Raw genomic sequence first — 21486 nt, forward strand, 5'->3', positions numbered from 1 at the left:
TGATTCCTATTATTTGCCACCTATTTCCATGAATTATATGGAAAATACGTTCTCGTCCCCTTTACACAGATGAAAAAATGGACACTCAGGATAATGTGTCCCATGTCAGAAGGCTAGTGTATTGGTTGAATGGCACCCTACCTCCCCACCCTACTGGAACCCCCCAATTTGATGTCTACATCAAATCCCTGGCAACTGTGAATGTTACCTCATCTGGAAAAAGCATCTTCATAGATGAACTTAAGGTAAGGATCTTGAGATCATCCTGTACTATTCAGTGGACCCGAAATCCAATGATGAGTTTTCTCATAAGAAGGCAGAGGGTGATTTGAAACACATAGGGGAGAGCATGGCGTGACTACCAAGGCAGAGATTGGGGTGATGTGGCTATGAGACCACAGGTCAAGGAGTGCCAGCAGCTGCCAGATGCTGGGAGAAGCAGGGAACAGATTCAGGAGTAAGGACCCCCAAGTCTTCAGGAGTAAGGCTCTGCTAACACCTGGATTTCAGATTTTTGTCCTCCCAAACTGTGAGAAAATGATTTTCTATTGTTTTAAGCTACCCAGTTTGTAATCACTTATGGCAGCAACCCTAGGAAACTAACACAACTAATAAAGAGCCAAGCCAAGCTGGCATTGAAATCTCCAAGGAAGTGTCCCGGTAGACTCCAAACCCATCAGCTTCTCAGTCCACCTCACCGTCTTGCTGAGTTGAATACATCCAACACCACAAAGAGTGGTGACCAGCAGAATGTATAAATCAGGGTTAGGAGCCATCGGCAGATGGGGTCACTGTGCACCCTGCAAAACCCGGCTCACCTCCAAGTGCTTGGCCAGTCGCCCTGGCTGCAGATGGAGCCTGTGTTCATAGGATCCCAGCTTCCTCCACTTCACTTCCTGGTAATGAAGTTCAAACTGCACCTTCGCTCCAGGGAGGATGTTTACTTCGGTTTGGAAGTTTTCCATGTCAAGAGCCCGGCTCCTAAAGGTTTAACCCTGATGTGAGTCACCCTATCCATGATGGAGAGCGAGACCCCACATCTATGCAGAGGGCACCTAGGCTTTTGTGGGCAATCAAGCCTGCTCAGGGTGTTCATGCAAATGAACAGCAGGTATAGTCGAGGACACAGAAACCTCTAGGTAACTTTAATTCTGCCAACAGTTTAGTATCCTCTCCTATCTGGTCTCTTTCTTTCACAGCTTCTTACAAATCTGAGCGTCATCTGCAGGAAGCTACCAGTTACTGATCCCTAGTCCATGCTGGGACCTTGACATGCATCATTTCTGACACGGGAGCTCTGCAGGATGGATACCATTGTTCTCATTTCCCAGATGACAACAAATGAGGCTAATTGATGATTAGTGACCAGCTCAAGATCACATGGCTACTCAGTTGTGGGGCTGGGCTCAGAGCCAAACTGGCAATTCCAGCCACAGCACACACTGCCTCCGCTGCACTAGAGGCTCATTCTAGAGATTCTTTACATCATTGAAAGTCTTCAGAAAGAAAACATCTATGATCACATCAAGTGGAATAGGTATTTCCAGCATAAGCCCTTACTTAAACACATACATAGTGAGTTTACTGTGATCATTGCTTGAGGTGTTTAGTTTTAAAGAGGAAACAGCAGGATTGTTAAATGAGGATGCTTTGGGCTTTGGGATAGAGTGGGAGCAGCTATCAGATGAGACCTTAGTCCATGCTGGCCCAGCCCTTACCTCACCAACCCCGTGGTCTTGCCTTTGGCTCTTGCCTGGGAGTAGAGTGCACGACCCACTGTCTTCTCCCTAATGGAACTGGTGAATGTTGTGCCGTCTACAGTCCTAAAAAAATGACAGGAGGCCACTGAGCTGTTGGGTTTTCCCGAGTAGTAGTCTCAACGAAACAAATAACAAACAACACAACCAAGAAGATTTAGCAAATGTGGGCAATTAACATTTTGCACCTAGAAGAGAAGAAAAGGGAGACATTGGCTTATCTCATAGTCAGCAGTCTCTTCATCTGAGAGTTGAGTTAAGAGATAGGTGCCCATCCTGAAAGCCTCCCCTTGGATGCTGCTTCTTGTGTTTAAAATTGATTCTGATTTTTAAGTTTTACCCTTCAGAGTAAGTGTTGTCCCCTTTGGGTAACTCTTCCGAATTGCAAATATGTCGAGAAGAGGAGCCTGCAAAATCACTAGTTATCTGGCTTACATTTGTTTAGAAGATCATTCTAGGATCCCAGGGCTCATACTCTCCAGCAAGGGTAGAAGAGAGTGAGGAAAGATGAAGGGAGGCATTGGGAAATCCCTTTGCAAATTTGTGTTTACCTCTCTAACATCTCCCTTAGGGACCTCTGACTTCCCTTTGCAACTCCATCTCTACCCACCTTAATTAAACTGACTGTCATCTAATGCTTTCCAAGTAATGATTGGTCAGAGCTGTCAAATTACAGGATTTCAGAAGTAAAATGGGACCTATGGCACTCAAATGGACAGGATCCCTCGCCATATGGAGAACACTAGACGTCCTGCAGTGTGAGGGCCAGTTTCCGGTCCCAAGTACCAATGGAAAGCTTGGTGAGGCTCACTTGAAGGCCGCCTCTTTAGATGAAAAGTCAGAGCCAGGAGACAGTGACTCAAGGTCACACAGTTGGTCAGAGACAGAGGTAGAACTGGACCCCATGTGTCCAGGACTGCGCTATTCCCCTCAACTTATGGTCAGCTTCAAAGACCAAGAAGTCTTTAAGACTAAAGGAAATTACCTCTGATGGGAGAATATTTGGAATCTTGACAAAAAAAGCAGAAGCAATATTTTGTGAAGTTCATATAAAACTTTGGTGATTGAGTTGGCTACCTTCTCTGGTCTTATAAATTCAGCCCTGAGTGGAGGGAGAGCAAAAAATGTATATGTTGTAATTCTATCTTTTGTCACCTCAAATCTTCTATGACATGAGGTGGAGAAGAAGGAAAGGAATAAAGGAAAACAGAAAGAAGCAGCATCTAGAATAAATTCCGGTTATGTAGTTTAAAAATAAAAATGTATTAGAATATTTGTAAATATAATTTTTCAAGCACAGTGTCATATAATTATACTACATAAAAGCTCTTCCTCCTACATTTTCAGAACAGGTTGTCTAAAAATTAAAAAAAAAATAAATAAATTTCTAAGCCAATTCAAAGGATACCATTTCAAAGTCACCTAATGCCTTTTCCCCATCTACTTTGTTTTGTTTAGAGTATATAGTTAAGCTCTACAGTTTTCAGAAGCCAAAGTGCATGGTATTGGAATGCTTTATTTATTCACGGTTATTGCTGGTTAACTTGGTGGTAAAAGGCCAAAGCAAATGAGAAGCAACTCAATCTAATGTCTTAGTAAAAAGAAAAAAAAAAAAGGCCAAACTGTATGCAGAGCCCTGTGCTCTGTTCTAGGCAATCTGAGTAGGACATGGCCAGGTGGACACTCTAGGGATGGTCACTTACATGACTGAGAGTAGAAAGCCATCCAAACACTTGGAGGAACAGGGAATGTTTAGCCCTGAAAAATGTAGCCACCAGGTGGGACGATATAACTGGCCTCACTTTCTAAAAAGCCTTGAGTGGTTGAAAAATATTTTTTATTATGGAAATCTTCAAATATACAAAAAAAAAAAATAGAAGAATAGAAGAAACCTCCATGAAACCATCCCTGAGCCACAGCATTATCAGTACTCAGTCTCAGTTCACCTCTACCCCTGCGCTCACCATCTCGATTATTTTGAAGTCAGTCTCAGACAGCATATCATTTCATCCTCGAAATGAAATCATACATCCTTCAGTTTGTATTTTGCAGAGAATTAGAAAAAAAAAATTTGTGTGCGGAACCAGAGTCACTGGGTAGAAATGGAATAAATTTCAAGTAAGTATGAGAAATAATTCTAACAGGCCTATCAATCATTGAGTGGATTGCTCTGGGAAGTAGTGAGTTTATCATTAAGGGGATATTCAAGTCGAGCCTGGATAAGCCATTTGTCCTTGGGGTAACAGAGGAATTCAATCACCGGACAGATGATTGGATTTAATCAGTCGTTCTCGTGTTTTTTTCCCCATAGAGAAATATGACAGGATACACAGAACTGCTCTGCACTTGTATATGGTTTCATGTAAGTCATGGCAAGCCCATATATTTCTCCCCCTACCCCAGAAAGCACATTAAAATGCCCAAGTAAGAGTGTTACCAGAGAGATAGCTTAATTGCTTTAGTTTTTTTAGAAATGAAAAGCAAATCCTTCACAAATTCTGACACTTTGAATGGAAACAAATTATAGGGACCCAGCCCACGATGACTCTTGACATCCAGTGGGTCCACGGCTCTGAGAATGAGAACCATGGGAGCAACTGACCATTAAGGTCCATTCTAGCTATTAGGGGGTTGGATTCTCTGAGTAGAGTCTAAATAGGAGTTACTCACATGGAGAAGTTGGAGATGAAGGCTCCTTTGGGAATCTGAACATCAAACACGACATTCTGAGGCTGTGGGGAGTTGTTCACTAGTTTGGTCTGGATGATGGTGTTGGCCATACGAGAGGTAATAGTGGACTGGACTTTGTAGCTATAAAGAGTTACTTGATCAGCCTCTTCCTGTAACATGCAAGAAAGCATAGGGCTACTCATAGCAAAATGACATAGAACTTCACCACGTTTTTGATGTTAATTAAGAGCACTGCATTTTATTATGCATAATTCTCAGGCATTGTTAAGCATATAACTCAGGTAGTATAAAGCATTCTCCTAGCTTGGAATCCCCTTGCCAGGCCGAAGTCTGCCTTTGTTTTGCGATCTCTTAAGAGGCCTCTCAGCTCTGGGAGTCTATAAATAACGACGTAGAAAGTAGAAAATGGATGCAAGATTGGATTGAGAAAGTTCAAGAAATAACTTCAAATGCAGGACCTAGCAAGGGAATGGATGCGGCATGGCAGGGTTTTTGGGGACCCTGGCTGTATCTTCAGAGCAGGGTACGGCCAAGAGTAGAGTGGGGTGGAAGTACACATATCTTTCCCATACTGCTATCTGCCTTCTTCCATTTTTTAAAAAATTATTTATGTATTTGAGAAAGAGACCACGAGCAGGGGGAGCAGCAGAGGCAGAGGGAGAAAGAGAGTCTTCATGGAGCAGAGAGCCTGACTCAGGGCTCAATCCCAGGACCCTGGGATCATGACCTAAGCTGAAGGCAGGCACTTAACCAACTGAGCTATCCAGGTGCCCCTGCCTTCTTCCATCTTATCTTTCATGGTGCCATCTTCTCCCCATTCTCTTCTCCTTCCCCCAATTAGAGCCAAATATGACACACTGATGGGTGTGAGCAACCGTTAGAATATGAAGAGAAAGTATCTTGTTGATGTCATGATTGGTCTTGGAGCTGCTCTGCTAACCCTTGTCTACTGATCTTACCGATCCCTACTGATTAGGGCAGCTCCCCTCTAACAAATAAGTCTGTCACTGTGCTGAAAGTCAAGGCTCTAGAAGCACACATCTTTCAGGAGATGCCTGAGAACAGCAAGCTCCTTCACGGCTATGGCAATTAGGTGACCTGTTAGATTTTGCCTTCTGCTCTAAAAGGATTTGCTTATTTCCACACTAAGTGTCATCTCCGGGACTTCGTCCGCCAAGAGTAAGCCTCCCAACTCGGTAACAGCCAGGTCACCTCAAGCTAAAACAAAATCCGGGCTGAGTTACTCGCCCTTCCTACCCTTTAAATGCGTGCTTCTAACAGTTTCTGTCAATTCAGAGCAGGAAGCCAACATAAACCACTTCCTTTTGATGTTTTATCACCACAGGAAGGACTTCTTTGAACATCTCAGGGAATCGGGCCATTTCATGTTTGGGAGCTCCTTTCCCATTCTTTTTCCCCCTCCAAATCCTTTAGGTGTCATATTTTAAGTTAAAACTGCTAAGTTGGAATGAATACATATGCTTGGATGAAATCCATGTTGTTGGCAAAACTTGAGAAAACAGAGAGAAAGGACATTTTCAGCTCCTGGTGACATGTCTCCTGGCTACATATATACTATACCCTCTCATATTGAATTCTAGACACCCTTCCAGGCAGAATTGGGCAAGAGGGTATTTCGAAAGTCAGGTAAATGCTCTCAGGGATAGAGACAAAGGAGGCAACTATATTGATCTCCAGATAATAGATAACAGGAAAATCATTTGGTCATCAATTTTTAACAAAATCAAAGTAAACTCACCATCACCTCTCCAGATTCTCCAAAAACACTTCTCTGTGGAAGGAAGTTAGACAATCATTCTTCAAAAGTGTGTTACTTATTACCTAGAGGACAAAAACTGCTTTCTCTCAGTCAAAAAAAAAAAAGTTTTTTTTTTCCCCCTTCAATACTGAGTTACAATTCATTTACTGGAACTGAGACATAAATGTTAAATATTCTCAAATACTGTTTTCCCACCGGTGTGTTTCTCTGAACACACTTCTCGGCCACTTCGCAAGCACACCATTCTTTGATAGAATGCTAGAGCAAATGTTTTTAAATGAAAATATTCAATGAAACTCATGCTGCATGGCCTATCTCCCCTTTGTCCTAGTTGATTTATTTTCTTATCTAGTAGAATGGTAATCTGGATGCCCCCGCCCACCACGGGGCTCTGGGCGTGCCATTTGCAAGGTCTGTAGTGCTTTATTTCCAGGTGCCCTCGTCTGCCCAGCCCCCACTCATCCTTCAGATCTCAGCTCAGGGGGATTTTCACAAACTCTCTCATGCCCACCCCCAAACAAGATAAGCTTCTTTTATTAAGTTTTCATGGCAGCTAAGCTCTTCCTTCCAAGCAAGACAATGGGAGTGCATGTCTGTCTCCTCCATTGGACTCAGCTACATTAGGGTAGGGATTTTGAGGCATTTCCTTTTTGGGGTGGCCCTGGAGCCAGGCATAGTGACTGGCATGTGGAAAATCCCATACCCTCACTGCTACGTTGGGGAATTATCCACATGAAGAACTATCTTCTGGGCATGGAAAGCTGAATTGGGTTTAAAGAGATGAGTGAACATCTAATGTCTGTTGGACTTTAACAGAATAAGTCAGGTGCTGGATGTAAGGCTAGCTAGCCTGATTTGGAGTGAACTAAGGTCTTAGGGCATGTTATGTGACATTGTGAGGTCAACAGGCACCTTCTTTTGAACTTTTTTGAATGCAATTCTCGATGAAGTTTTCTCTCTTGTGGCTAGATGACACGAGAGCTTGCCCTTTGGGTTTTTTTTATTATCGGTCTACAAGAAACCTGGACTAATATAAAGTCAAAAATTCACACCCATATGAAATAAGTCATTGGTCAGCTTAGCGTTGCTTCCTTAAATATCCCCTTTCTCAGCGCGTGGACTCCATGTGGGAGAAGCCACACCCTTCCTGGCCTCCTGGAGAATTCACCCCTATGAATTACAGGATGCATCTGTGCTGTTGCTGGCGGCATCCAGGATGTAGCTTTGGACATGGCCAGTCCCTATGCTCCCTGGGCTGCACCCCAAGGCTACACCATCCAAGGAGAATGTATACTCAGTGGACAGTGTCTGCCACCACTGGGGGAAAAAAAATGCCCTCCTCAGAAGAAATCTTTCCTGAAAAGGCAGTAAAATCATCACATAATCTTAAAATTTGAAGAGAACACATAGCCATTCATCCTTTAAGGAACTAAGGTGACCATTATGATAAAAAACAAGCTCTGAGAAAATCTAGGAAAAAGCATCTTAATCCTAATCTTACTTCATCAGTCATGATCTCTTTTACTTATTTTCCCTTTTGAGACTAAGGCTTACTGTACCTGATACCTCCGGTTCTCCGGCACAAACTGAAATTTGCCTGGGGCCAGTTCCACAAGATCTCCATATTCTGCAAACTTAAAAAAGAATTGACAATATTTATTTCTATTAATAAAAATGATCTAGAGCAAAGGAGGCAGATAGCGACAGGCATAAGGTCATTCATCACATTTTTCTAGCTTGTTTCCTCTACCTTTGGGAAACCCCCCCCCCCTTTTTTTTTTAAACACATAGCTCTTTAATGTATTTATATTTGCTTGGTTGGTCTAAGAGGTGAGAAAATGGAAGCTATTCTATTCAAGTTTGTTGGACGAAGGAAGGTATTTTTTAGTTTGACAGGAGATGATCTGGACTTACAGATTGGGCTCATAGTAACCCAGTGATCAGGTTTGTGTAGACATTGGCATTAGCAAGCATGCGAGTAGGCAAATGTGTCCATAGGTCTCCGCCAATTAAAAATGTTGAATACCCACCATTTGCTTCGACGTGGATGGAACTGGAGCATATTATGCAGAGTGAAATAAGTCAATCGGAGAAGGACAATCATCATATGGTTTTACTCATACGGGGAATATAAGAAATAGTGAAAGGGATTATAAGACAAAGAAGGGGAACTGAGTGGGAAAAATTAGAGAGACAAACCATGAGAAATTCCTAACTCTGGGAAACAAAGGGTTGCGGAAGGGGAGGTGGGCGGGGGGGATGGGGTAACTGGGTGCCAGGCCCTGAGGAGGGCACTTAATGGGATGAACACTGGGTGTTAACCTATATGTTGGCAAATTGAACTTAAATAGAAACAAATTTAAAATTAAAAATAAAAATGTTGCAAAAAGATGTTGATAAGAAAGGAATACCGGTAAGAAGTGACTGAAAGAGCACAACAAACATGTTTGGATGTCTTGGCTTCAACCCCCGGCTCTGTCAATGAGATTGCCAACGCATTCTGGTGATTCTTAAGGTATTGGAGAATAAGATATTTCTAAGCAGACAGAGTTTTTTGTTTTTTTTTTTTTAAATTTTCCCTGCAAATATGCCCTCCTGTTCTTTGGCATTTGTGTGGGTAATCCACTCTGCAAGCATTACAAAGCCTCTGCACCTCTTAGGATATCCCCATAACTCAGTTTCCTTTTCAGGCGTCAAAACAGCTCTTGCTTGACTTTCAAAATGACTCAGTCCACGACTTTCCTGATGTTGGGGATGGCCAAGGAACCAAAGTGGAACCCTTGAGCTCCCTGGAGAGAATTCCTGCACTCTGACAGCCCACTTGCCATCTCCCCCCTTCTCTTACCGGGAATATTTAAAGTGCCCTCATGACAGGACTCATTGTTCACTTAGGTAGGAAAAACAATAGTGCTCTGATAATGGCTTTTCTTACACTCTTAGTGCAAGAGTGATAATGATGTGCCATCCTCATCACAGCTAATAATTATTAAGTGCTTCCTAGTCCTTGCATTGTGCTGGGTAGTTTACATATGTCATTTAATTCCCCAACACCCTTTGGGGGGGTTAGATCAATTATCCCCATTGTTAGGATAAGGAGTGCACGGCTGGGTTCAGTAAATGTTGCACTGTGGGGCCGCTCCATTGAATTGGACTGAATTCTCATGCAAATCCCATTAATCCTTTAAAAGGTAAATACCCATTCCGGGTAATTAGAACCATGAACACTCCTACTCAGATGAATTTTATCATAAATTTCCTTTCCTTTCCTTTCCAGTGGTTATTGACTGAATCTGCGTAGAGGCCCACAGCAAAGAGTTTTCTGGAAGTACTTACCTCTGGAAGTCCATTGGTGGGGATTTCGAAGCCTTGTGTTTCAAAAACAAAGAAGCAGATGAGGAGGCACATGAGCCGATTCATTTTTGCTGCGTGGCTTTGCCAAGCTCCCCGTGAGGGGTCCGGGGGGATCCTACCCCTCGCTGAACCCAGTTCAAAGGAGCAGCAGAAAGAGCCCGTGTTTTAAAAGAAGTCGAAAGAAGAAGAAAGCTCCCAAACTTTGTTCAAAAAAACGGGACAAATATTTGTTCTGGAGTTCAAGCTGGAACCGTGGGGGTGGATGGGACACCCGGAGGTTATTCAAACAGCGAAGCCACAGGGAGCCACGGGGCCAGTGAGGACAAGGCAGGGTCAGAGGGACCCGCTTTCTTTGGCTCCTGCTTATTTCCCTTCCTCTGGGAATCAGAGAGACCTAAGAGCAGCAGCATCCTCTTTGAAGTACCAGGTGGGAAGCCACACGGGGAAATCAAGTCACAGAGAAACGGGTGAAAGCATGACATTTACGGAAAGGAGATCCTTTTATTTAAAATAAAAGCAAGTGAAGTTTAGCAAAAGTGGAAAAAGAAACACAAGGGTGTTAGGAGCCAAGCACTCGCGGCTGGGGTTTTTTCCTTCTCTCTTTCTGATAACCAAGTACCTGTTGCGGTGAGGCTGAGCCAGGTGCAAAGGCACGCTCTTCAGGGAGGTCCTTACCTGAATGTCTTTGACCAAGAGAATAATGTCTGTCCCTGCAGCTGCCCCCGATCAGCCCCACTCAGGTCAGGGGTGGGGGTGGGGGGTGGGGAAGAATTCTCCTCCGTTCCAGAATCAGAGAAAACCCAGCCTGGAAGCACTATGTACTATGCCTTCCCATTTGTGGTCTGGATGGAATGATAATATTAACTAAGATTTATTGAGCCTCCTGGGATTGGATGCTTTTACTTGTATTATTTCTAATCCTTTTATTTATTAATCTGTAAAAGAACCAGGGGCACCTGGGTGGCTCAGGACACGATCCTAGGGTCCTGGGATTGAGTCCCACATTGGGCTTCCTGCAAGGAGCCTGCTTCTCCCTCTGCCTGTGTCTCTGCCCCTCTCTGTGTGTCTCTCATGGATAAATAAATAAATATTTTTCAAAAAAGAACCATGTGAGGTATGTACTATATTTGTCTTCCTTTATTATTGAAGAAAACAAGGCTAAGTATTTTTTTAAATATTTCCTTTATTTGAGAGAGAGGGTGCAAGAGAGCAAACAGAAGTCAGTGGAGGGCAGAGGCAGAGGCAGAAGCTGACTCCTCCTCCAGCAGGGAGCCAGACACAGAGACTCCAGGATCATGACCTAAACTGAAGGCTGATGCTTAACCAACTGAGCCACCCAGGTGCCCTGAGGCTAGGTTTTATTCACATCTATGGTTAGTAAGTGAAGACACAGATCCAGCAAGTTTGGCCTGACCCGAAAGCCTTTGCTCTTCATGACCACATGGGCCTAGCAGCTATAATCTGCGGTCTATCCCTGGGAACCAGTGTTCTGGGTGTGAATCTAGACTAGAATTCACCTGTAATCCCCCATCTGGGTAGCAAGTCTACTTGATGAATCTTTTTTCCTGAGCCTCTACTGCAGACATCTGCTTGCACATGGGTGATGCTGTGGACCTCAGTTTGGTCACGTTGTTTTTGGCTTTCCTTCTCAGAATGGAACGCATGGCTTCCTGCCTAATGTGCTGTGATTTAGCACCTGGCCACAGACCTGCTGCTGGAAATGATCACTCTCTAAAAGTCCACTCACACAGGGGAACTTACACCCAGAGAGACATAGGAAGTCTGCTATGGTGTCTCAAACATGTTGCTCTAGGGCTTTTCCCAGCAGATTCAGTTGTGATCACACTTGGGAGCTTCCCTCGAGCCTCAAAGACTCACTGTGAGAGTTTCATTGAACACAGGGCCGGTTGTCTGAGAAAGCTGTTGGATTTTGTTTAAAGGGAAATGGTTTAAAAGATTTTAGAAACAATGCAAGTGAAAAAGAAAGTAAAAAAATATCCCAGAGGGCAGCCCAGGTGGCTCAGCGATTTAGCGTGGCCTTCAGCCCAGGGCATGATCCTGGAGACCTGGGATCAAGTCCCACATCAGGCTCCCTGCATGGAGCCTGCTTCTCCCTCTGCCTGTGTCTCTGCCTCTCTTTTTCTCTCATGAATAAATAAATAAAATCTTTTAAAAAGTATGCCAGAAAGATAATCCTGTAAATTGAAATATGCTGGATGGTACTTTAAAAAATTATAGTTTTATTTATAACCCCCAAGCACATGTCTAAAATAGTTTACAGTACAGGTTCAAGTAGAATATAAAATGCATATAGGTTAAATTTACCTGTAAGATTAGGAAGGGTTACAGACAATTTTTTAAAAAAAGATCAAACCCATGCTATCTCCATGAGAGACTATCTCAATGAGACAAAACAGACTAAAAGTTGATATTGCATTAAAAATCTCTTTATTTCAGGGGATCCCTGGATGGCTCAGCAGTTTGGTGCCTGCTGGTCCTGGAGTCCCGGGATCGAGTCCCACATCAGGCTCCCTGCATGGAGCCTGCTTCTCTCTCTGCCTATGTCTCTGCCTCTCTCTCTCTGTGTCTCTCATGAAAAAATAAATCAAATCTTAAAAAAAAAATCTCTTTATTTCAGAGATTTGAAAACAGATTCTACAAAGATAGTATCAGGTTAAAATAGATGTCATAGCAAATAGTAACCAAAAAAAATGTCAGAAGAGAGAATTAAATTTGAGTGGAAATCAACAATTTGGAGAAAAATGATACAATATTGATTTTTTAAATTAGAAGACAGAGATCCATCTGTCTGATTAATGAATGCAGAAGATATGATAATAAATTAAAAAATGAAAGTGTGATGTACAGTAGTAACATGAATTGACCAGTATGTCAAATTCATAAGACACCGTACATGAAATGTAAAGTATTTAAAATGATCCGTGATGTAGAAGTAAACAGACCAAAACTCAGAACAAGAAATAGAAAAAGAGACATAAAAAAATATCATTGAACCTACTATTTTTTTTTTGGAACTTCATAGGATGTACAGTATCTGGACAGCTTACAGAACACAACATGGTTTTTAATTCATTTAATGAGGTAGATAATGGATACTGTCTTCACCTACATATCTGAAGTACACACTAAAAAAGTTTTAGGACCAATTATTATTATTACACATTATTTAAAATAGTAGATATTGGGCAGCCTGGGTGGCTCAGCAGTTTAGCGCCGCCTTCAGCCCAGGGCGTGATCCTGGAGACCTGGGACTGAGTCCCGTGTCGGGCTCCCTGCATGGAGCCTGCTTCTCCCTCTGCCTGTGTCTCTGCCTCTCTCTCTCTTTCTGTGTCTCTCATGAATAAATAAATAAAATCTTTAGAAAAATAAAAAAAATAGTAGATATTATCCTGGACAACATTTTCTTACCAGAAAAGAATAATCCTGGATAGCGAAAGTGGGTTAGCCTAGGAAATTGAGACTCGTATTACACAAGAAAATTTATCAAACTAAAACTTTAGCAACAAAAATATTAACATTTTTTCACTATCTCGATAGCTCTTGAGAAGCCATTCAACAAATTCCATAATCTGTTTCAGATGAAAGTGCTTAAAATATTAGTCTCAGGAGGCAATTTTTTTTAACTTGATGGGAAGTGTGTGTGTGTGTGTGTGTGTGTGTGTGTAAAACCAAGAGTCAAGTTGGAAAAGATTAAGAAACATGGTGCAGAAAAGTCACTTCTCTTAAAAAGAGAAACCAAAAGATTAGTTTTTGTTGAGGGTGAAACTACTAATCCAGAAAATTTGGACTCTCATTAAAAAAAAATGACTAGTGGTAGCAAAGTTGTTTAGCCAAACAGTGAGGTACAAGGTGAACCCACAAAATCAGTTACCTTTCTTTTTATTAGTGATTGCATCAGAAATAGCACAAAAGAAGTTCTTTTCTACTAATTGTATCAGAAGCACATAAGAATTTAAGTCAGGACAGAGATTTATAACAAGAAATATCTAAAACTCTGGTAAAAAGAAGGAAGCCATGAATAAAGGGAGCACTGTACTCTTAAAAATGCTACTTGTTAATGCTAATAGTACTAGGAATTAATAATTAAATCATTAGCTAGATTCATAAAAATATTTTATGAAATATTGATGGTAAAAAAAATAAAAAAAGAAATATTGATGGTAGTATCCCATAGAAAAGTTTATGGAACCGGAAAATCCTATGGGATGAAAAGACAAAGCCAAAGAAACAAGGTGTTTTTTTTGTTTTGTTTTGTTTTCAAGATTTATCTATTTATTCATGAGAGACGCAGAGAGAGAGGCAGAGACATAGACAGAGGGAGAAGCCGGCTCCTTGCAAGGGGACCTGATGCGGTAACTCGATCCCAGGACCCCAAGGTGATGACCTGAGCTGAAGGCAGACGCTCAACCACTGAGCCAACCAGGTGCCCCTGAAACATGGTTTTTAAACAGTAAGAATTATGCCCGGTGTTTTAGGTTTTAAAATACAAGTTTAAAAAAATAATGGTTTGATGCCTTAAAAATATAGATACTATTCAGTGGAATAAAATAATAGTCCAGAAATGCACATCATAGAGAATATGCTATATAGCTATAAAACAATACGGAATAAATTTAATCCTTAATAAATGCTCCTGGAACAATCAGATAATGAATGACATGCAAAGGAATTAACTTTAATCCATGCCTCATATCATATATAAAAATTTTTAAATAGTTTGAAAAATTTCTTGTTAAACAGAATGATGAAAACTGGGTAGGCCATGAGGTGCTGGGTCTTCTTTTAGGCACTCAAGAAAGAAAACAGTAAAATGAATTGAATACACATGGTGAGCAAAACCGGTTAGGATTTACCAGGACAGGTGAAAGCCACAATCCGTCTTGGCCCCTCCTTCACAGATGGAAGCCTGGAGCCTCAGAGAGGTTAAGTAACTGGCTCAAGGGGGCTGGAGGTGGGATGGGAGCATAGAGCTGAGGGGGCAAGCTGCACCCTGCTGTGTCACCCTCCAAGAGGATGGCCTAGGTGTGCCTGGGTGGCTCCGTTGGTTGAGTGTCGGACTCTTGATTTTGGCTGGGTTCATGATCTGGGGGTGGGGGTGGGGGTCTGGGGGGGGTGTCATAGGATTGAGCCTTAAGGTGGTTCCGCACCCAGCAGGAGTCTGTTCCTCTCTCTCTCTCTTTCTGCTCGCCCTTCCCACCCTCAGCTGGCATGCACATGCTCTCTCTCTGAAAGTAAATAAATAAATCTTAAAAAAAAAAAAAAAGACATGAGAGACACACAGAGAGAGGTAGAGACATAGGCAGAGGGAGAAGCAGGCTCCCAGTGGGGAGCCCGATGCGGGACTCGATCCCAGGACCCTGGGGTCACTCCCTGAGCTGAAGGCAGCCGCTCAACCCCTGCACCACCCAGGTGCCCAGGAAGTTCTCATTTTCAAGTGGCTCAGAGTGGTGGAGCAGAATGACGTGTGAAGGGCACTCAGGAACCTGTGATAAACTGGAGAATAGGACGTGGCTCAAAGGCGGCCCAGGGGAAGTTGTGGCCAACTCCCTTTGAGACATGGATGCACATTGTACAGACGAGACATTGCTTCCATTGGGTCTAGAAGGAAGGGCAGATTTGTCCAGGCTGACAGTGGAAGGATGCCACCCGGGAAGCGAGCTCAGGGTGTGCAGAGGTGGCAAGGGCATTGGGGTAGTGGGCGTACCTGAGGCTGGCAGGAGATGGCCACAGGGACCAGGGCCGGAGAGCCTGATGCGCTGTGTCAAGGGACTCTCAACTTTGTGCTGCAGACAGTGGGGATCCCACGGAGGATTTGAGAGGCAGGACAAAATCCGCATTTTATAAAGATCCTTTGGGTGCAGCTAGGATGATGGAAATGAAAGACAAAACCCAAGGAGCTCCTGAGGAGGCTGACGGAGCGCATGGGGTGGCGGCATGAGGGTCTAAACAAGGCAGCAGCAGTGAGGACCCATCATAAGATGCTCCCAGAAAACGCTATATTTATGTCAGTTTGCAAGTGTGTGCTTTTGATCCACAGAAGTGTATGTGCCAGGGGTGCCTTGGTTAAGCATGCGACTCATGGTTTCAGCTCAGGTCGTGATGTCAGGGTCATGAGATCGAGCCTTGCGTCAGGCTCCGTGCTGGGCATGGAATCTGCCTAAGATTTTCTCTCTCCTTCTGCCTTTGTCCCACTCAGCTCACTCTCTCTCTCTCTAAAAAAAAAAAAAAAAGAAAAAAGAAAATAAATTGCCAATTATTACTGATTAATGCTCAACAGCATGCAGATGCAGATTAGTGAGGACTTTACATTCACAGCTATAAAAAGATGCGTAAGTTGTCAAACAGCCAAGAAATCTTGGTGACTAAAATGTCCTATCTAGGTGGGGGGTTTATGGACAATTTATTCTTTCTTCTTTAGGGTAGTGGTCAAGAGCATTGGGCTCTGGAGTCTGTCTTCTTGTGTTCATAATTCTGTTTTTTTTCACTTACTAGTTGTGAGACCTTAGGTGGCCTTGTAATCTGAGTCTTGTTAGTAAAATGAGAACCATCTCCCACCTCTAAGGACTGAATTATGTGTCCTCCAAATTCCTACACTGAAGCCCTAACCTCCGATGCACCTGTATTTGGAGATGGGTCTATAGGAGATAATTAAGTTTAAAGAGGGTCATAAAGGGGCGCCTGGGTGGCTTAGTCAGTGAACCATCTGCCTTCTGTTCAGGTCGTGATCCCAGGGTTCTGGGATCGAGCCCCATGTTGGGCTCTCTGCTCAGCTCCCTCTCCCTCTGCGTGCCACTCCCCCTGCTTGTGTTCTCTCTCAGACAAATAAATAAATACAATCTTCAACAAAATAAAAAGGTCATAAAGATAGGGCCCTGATCCTATAGGATTAGTGTCTTTATAGGAAGAGACACCCGAGAATCCTCTTTCTCCCTCTCTACCCCCGACTCCCTGCCAGGTGAGTGCACCGTACATGGTGAGAAGGCGGCTGTCTGCAAAGCCTCGAGGAGACCGCTCCCCAGACGCCCAGCTGGCTGATGAAGCATTGGTTTTAAGCTTCCCAGCCTCTAAAGCGGTGAGAAATAGATGCCTGTTGTTAAGTCATCCATGTGTGGTGCCTCGTTAGAGGAGCACTAGCACATCGGGACCCTCACATCTCCTTACACAGTTCTCGTGAGTGGTAAGTACAGTAACGCACGTGCAATACTGGGTGTGCACTCACTGCTCAATAAGCAGTAGCTAGAGTTCTAGAGTTGTGAATTACTTGTATCATTAGGGCGTTGATTTTTTCTTTCAATATTTTATTTATTTACTTGACAGACAGAGAGACAGCACAAGCAGGGGGAGGGGCAGAGGGAGAGGGAGCAGGGAGCCTGACACCGGGCTCGACCCCAGGACCCTGAGCTCATGACCTGAGCTGAAGGCAGATGCTTTACCGACTGAGCCACCCAGGCGTCCCTAGCTGCTACTACCCTTTGGTCTTTGTTTCTTCTGCTCAGATCAATCATAATATAAGCCTTAGAGTTTATGCTTTGTTTTTTTTAAAATATTTATTTATTTATTTATTTATTTATTTATTTATTTATTTATTTATGATATTATTTATTTGTTCATGAGAGACAGAGAAAGAGAGAAAGAGAGGCAGAGACAGAAGCAGGCTTCATGCCAGGAGCCTGATGTGGCACTTGATCCTAGGTCTCCAGGATCATGCCCTGAGCCAAAGGCAGGCGCTAAACCACTGAGCCCACCCAGGGATCCCTATGCTTTGTTTATCATCAAACTTCCCCTGTAAAATCGGCATGAAAAGCTGTTCCCCCATTTCAGACAGAGGCAGTGAAGAAATGTTATATATTAGCCAATCCTGGTAGAATTTTCTTTTCCTTGCACTGCACAAGAAATGCGGGCTCTGGTGCTCTTGGCCCGAGGAAGGATTCTGTGATGGGGCAGCGGGTCTCATGCCCAGGCCAGCTTCAGAGGGCCTGGAGCTTCCTGCTGGGCAGTCCCCACTCTAGTGAGGCAGCCAAACGGACAAGGGGACTTGACCGGGTGGCCTCTGTGTCCCCATATCCAGTGGCAATTTTGATGGTAGGAATTTTACAAGGAAAGGAAAGAAGTCAGTATTTATTCAGCCGCCTCTCGTGTTTCAGGTGGGGTTGAGTGAGGAGAAAGTGCATGCAGCACGGGCCAGGGGTAGGGCAGGAGCAGATGGCTATAGCCCCTTCAAGATGGAACTTGGCGTTCCGAGGCCACCTTTCTCAGGAAGATTGAGTGGTGGCCTATGTGGACACAGGATCCAAGAATGTGGGAGCCAATGAGATTCACAGCTGGGAAGCCACAGAGTTAAAAGTGGGGTGTCAAACATTCCTGGCTTGAAAATGGGAATTTGGGTGACATTTATTCAAATGCCTGGGTTGTAGAGATGCGGGTAACACATGGGCATCTGGTTTACGTGTCCAGATGGGGGATGGAAGCCCCTTAAGAAACAGCGGAGGGGAGTCACCAAGCCACACTTTGTGGCCGCCGCGTAGGTACCAGAAGGGCCAGCTCTGAGAGGAGGGCTTTCTCAGCCCTGGACCGTAGCATCCCATTGCTGACTTTTGGAAGGGCCTTGGAGGGAGATGTACTTCAGAACTTAAAAGTGTAATTTTTAAACACACAGAACAATAGCTTCTAATCCCTACTCTCTTTCTAGAGAGGATCCAGCCCACTGATTCTCTCTCTGTGCAAGGCTCTCAGCCCTCACGCTCCTTCTGCCTGAATTTCTGACGTCTGTACACGTTCTGTGCACCACAGCGCCAGACTCCTTGTTCATTCCCAAGTGCTCATACTGTGTGCTTTCCCTCACATACTTCTCTTCACCTGAAGGGGCCCCTCTTTCTCCGGGGCCCACCTTTTAGAATCATACCCATCTTCCAACGCCGGCTTAATTGCTATGCAGCTGCCGACGTTGCACGGTTCCTATGGCTGGCATTCACCATGTGTGTCATCTGGGGACTTCCCTGCAAAGAGGGGTGTTATGTGCCTTGCAGAATTTTCCCAAGTGCAGGCCCCACACACTCCTTCATTCAATGTCCATTCATAGCTAGCCTACCGTGTGCCAGCACTGTGTGCAGTGTTTTGTTTTGTTTTGTTTTAAGATTATTTATTTATTTATTTATTTATTTATTTATTTATTTATTCAGGAAATACACACAGAAAGAGGCAGAGACACAGGCAGAGGGAAAAGCAGGTTCCCTGAGGCTATTTTGTCTCTCTGCAAATCAGTTTCCTCATCTGTAGGATGGGGATGTAACATCGGTGGCCCAGGGCTGTGACACAGTAACAGAGGAACGGGGGCTCAGCCAACGGTGCCTGGCACAAAGTAAGTGGCGGCCACAGGGCCTGTGTCATTACTGTCATTATTCTAGATGGCGAAAGAAAACCAACTGGGATGTGAAGTCAAGTCACAGGGCCCGGAGCCAAGAGATGTCTCTCCTTTTCTGTCTAGGTTTTCCCCCTTCGGAATGGCACAGCGGTATATCTTCTGTGAAAATGTACTTTCTGGAATAATGAGAGGGATAAACCAAATCCTCCCTTTCCTTGTGTAGACAGGCTGGCTGAGCTCTTAGCCCGGTGGGTGCTTCAGCCCAATCCTCGCTGTCGCAGTTTTGCGTTCTCTGCTGAGATAATGCCTCTGAGCAACTGAGACCCTATGGCATGTTTTTCAGAAATAATTATGATTTCAACGCTATGGCCCCTTCCTTTGATCATTTCATCTCCTGATCGTAATCTGATATTCAGAATGACCTTGGCACAAGCCACACCAGCAGCAGCCTGGGTCATCCTTCTCTCCGTGCTGATAAGCCTCTGTCCTAATCCCAAGGTCTTGGAAAAACACCATGTTTGATCTCTCTTGATGTTCAGGAGCACCACGGTTCCCTATCTGGGTGATGTGTATTCAGGTCACTGGGTCCTGAACCTGGGGCTCTCCTAGTCGGCCTCGGGCCAGGGCAGCTATAATTGGTGAATGGACAGTATCTACTGTTACTTAAATTTTCCTGATTTGTAGGATGGAAATCACTCCTGCGAATGCCATAAGAATATTCCCTTGTGTATTTGTGAAAAATAAAAAGGGAGGATAAAGAAGAAAATTTCACCATACTAATGTTTAAACCACCTACTAACTTGTGTAGTACTCAGTGAGATTCTAAGGAATATCAATAAACTTGAGATTCCTGACTGAATATAAGTCGTAGCCTAGCTCACAGTGTGGCAAAAGCTAGCACACATTTATAAAACTCAGTTCTAGTTTCACCTTTGTGAAAGAGTATATTTTTTAAAGTCTAAAGTCAAAAGTGAACTAACTTACAAATATCTCTATCTGACCCTTACATGCCTATCCGTTGGTTCAGATGAGGCATAACACGGAGAAAGTCTACTTTCTACACGTATTTGGACTCTCATGCCTACCTTCTCATCACGAAGTGATGTCGTTTTGTTTTAGGCTCTTCAAGGATTATTTTAATTTCTCTAGACAGCATTCTATTATCATGTCACATCTTTTTTTCTTTTTTTTTTTTTCACACTGAATACAGGTGTAGGTTAGTGAAATTTGGGGCCAGAATGTAAAGAAGCTTTGGAAGAGAAATGTTAGCAATTGGATAGAAGTACCACAAGCCAAGAATATGAAATTAGAGAGTAGGAGACTGATTTCATCCTTGTTCTTGGGCCATGGAAACTTGGCTTTACTGTTAGGTTATTTCAATTTTTTTCTGTTTTGTGTTCCCTCAGAAGTTCACATTCTAACCTGCTGCCCAAGTAGAGACAGGGACCCAGGGATGCCTGGTGGCCAGCCATTATACGTCAATTGCAGTGTAGCAGCTTCCAGAGTTCCTCCCAGGGCATCTGGGTGCTACTGGTGGGGAGGGACCTCACCTGGAAGCTGCTTTCACCATAACACTATGATCTGGCATCGGTCTCCAGGCTGGGAAGCAGCTTCACATGACTTATCGTGGCTGCCTCTGAGGTATAAATAGGGCAAGGAGTATCTTTGGATATCTGAGCCAACGGGGTGTGAGAAGTCATCTATGTTATCCATTAATTTAAAAGATGGTAGAAAAGAGGCTCAGGGTTGTCTGAGCTGGTAGTGGATAGAGAAGCGGTATTGGGCGGGGATAAGGTATTGGGCAGGCCAGTAGTGACCATGGGATCAGAGTTGGGCCATCTGGTTCCAAAGCCTCCCTACCAACCTCAACCCTAACCTGCCTCTCTTGCTCACTAGCCAGCTTCATGACCTTGGGCAAATTTCTGCATGCCTTACTGTCCTCATATGGAATAGGGGGATAATAAATAGTACTTACATACAAGCACGTGTAAAGGACTTAGAACAGTGCCTGGGACACATTAAGTGCTCAGCTAAGTGTTAGCTATTATTAGCATCAGTATTCAAGCAAATTCAGTCCCGGGAATTCTGATCTTCAGGTAAGCACACTGTTTTTTTCACTTCATGTTACTTCTCTTGTCTTCTCAGGCTGACTTAAGGGTATTTCAATAGAATGAACGTAGCTAAGGAGAAAAGCTGTCTTTATTACCTTTTTATCAAGGGCTACACTTCTTTATCCTCCCTCACTCACACTCTTCTCCCTGCTTCTACTGAGATGAAAGTTGAGAGGGACATGGGATAAAGAAGTGGAATGAAGAAATTGTAATTAAGAGGGGGAACACCCTTTAAGAGCAGTGCTGGAAAGTCTAAAAGAGGAAATAAGTTGAGAGTTGTGAGAGATACTCACACCTAGACTTACTTTCAGAACTACGTTTAGAACAAGTAGGAAAAATTAAGAAAAGCAGTAGGTCTACAGCCAGGATGAGAGGCGGTCAAGTTAATTCATAGCTTACTTAGCTGGGTTTTTC

General features: G+C 43.6%; 1 protein-coding gene across 1 annotated transcript in view; it reads right to left on the bottom strand.

Moving 5' to 3' along the window:
* The window catches only part of ITIH2 (inter-alpha-trypsin inhibitor heavy chain 2), a 36003-nt gene extending 26228 nt beyond the window's left edge, over window positions 1-9775 (bottom strand). Inside the window, exons 1-6 of the mRNA XM_072825878.1 lie at window positions 9562-9775; window positions 7788-7862; window positions 6208-6240; window positions 4428-4597; window positions 1719-1823; window positions 819-981 (exon numbers count right to left, since the gene is read on the bottom strand). Of these exons, the coding sequence (XP_072681979.1) occupies window positions 819-981; window positions 1719-1823; window positions 4428-4597; window positions 6208-6240; window positions 7788-7862; window positions 9562-9645 (630 nt within the window). The 5' untranslated portion in view covers window positions 9646-9775. The remainder of the gene's footprint in view (window positions 1-818; window positions 982-1718; window positions 1824-4427; window positions 4598-6207; window positions 6241-7787; window positions 7863-9561) is intronic.
* Window positions 9776-21486: the final 11711 nt, after the last annotated feature.

Source organism: Canis lupus, chromosome 5 (genome assembly GCF_048164855.1).
Source record: "Canis lupus baileyi chromosome 5, mCanLup2.hap1, whole genome shotgun sequence".
Classification (NCBI taxonomy): Eukaryota; Metazoa; Chordata; class Mammalia; order Carnivora; family Canidae; genus Canis; species Canis lupus.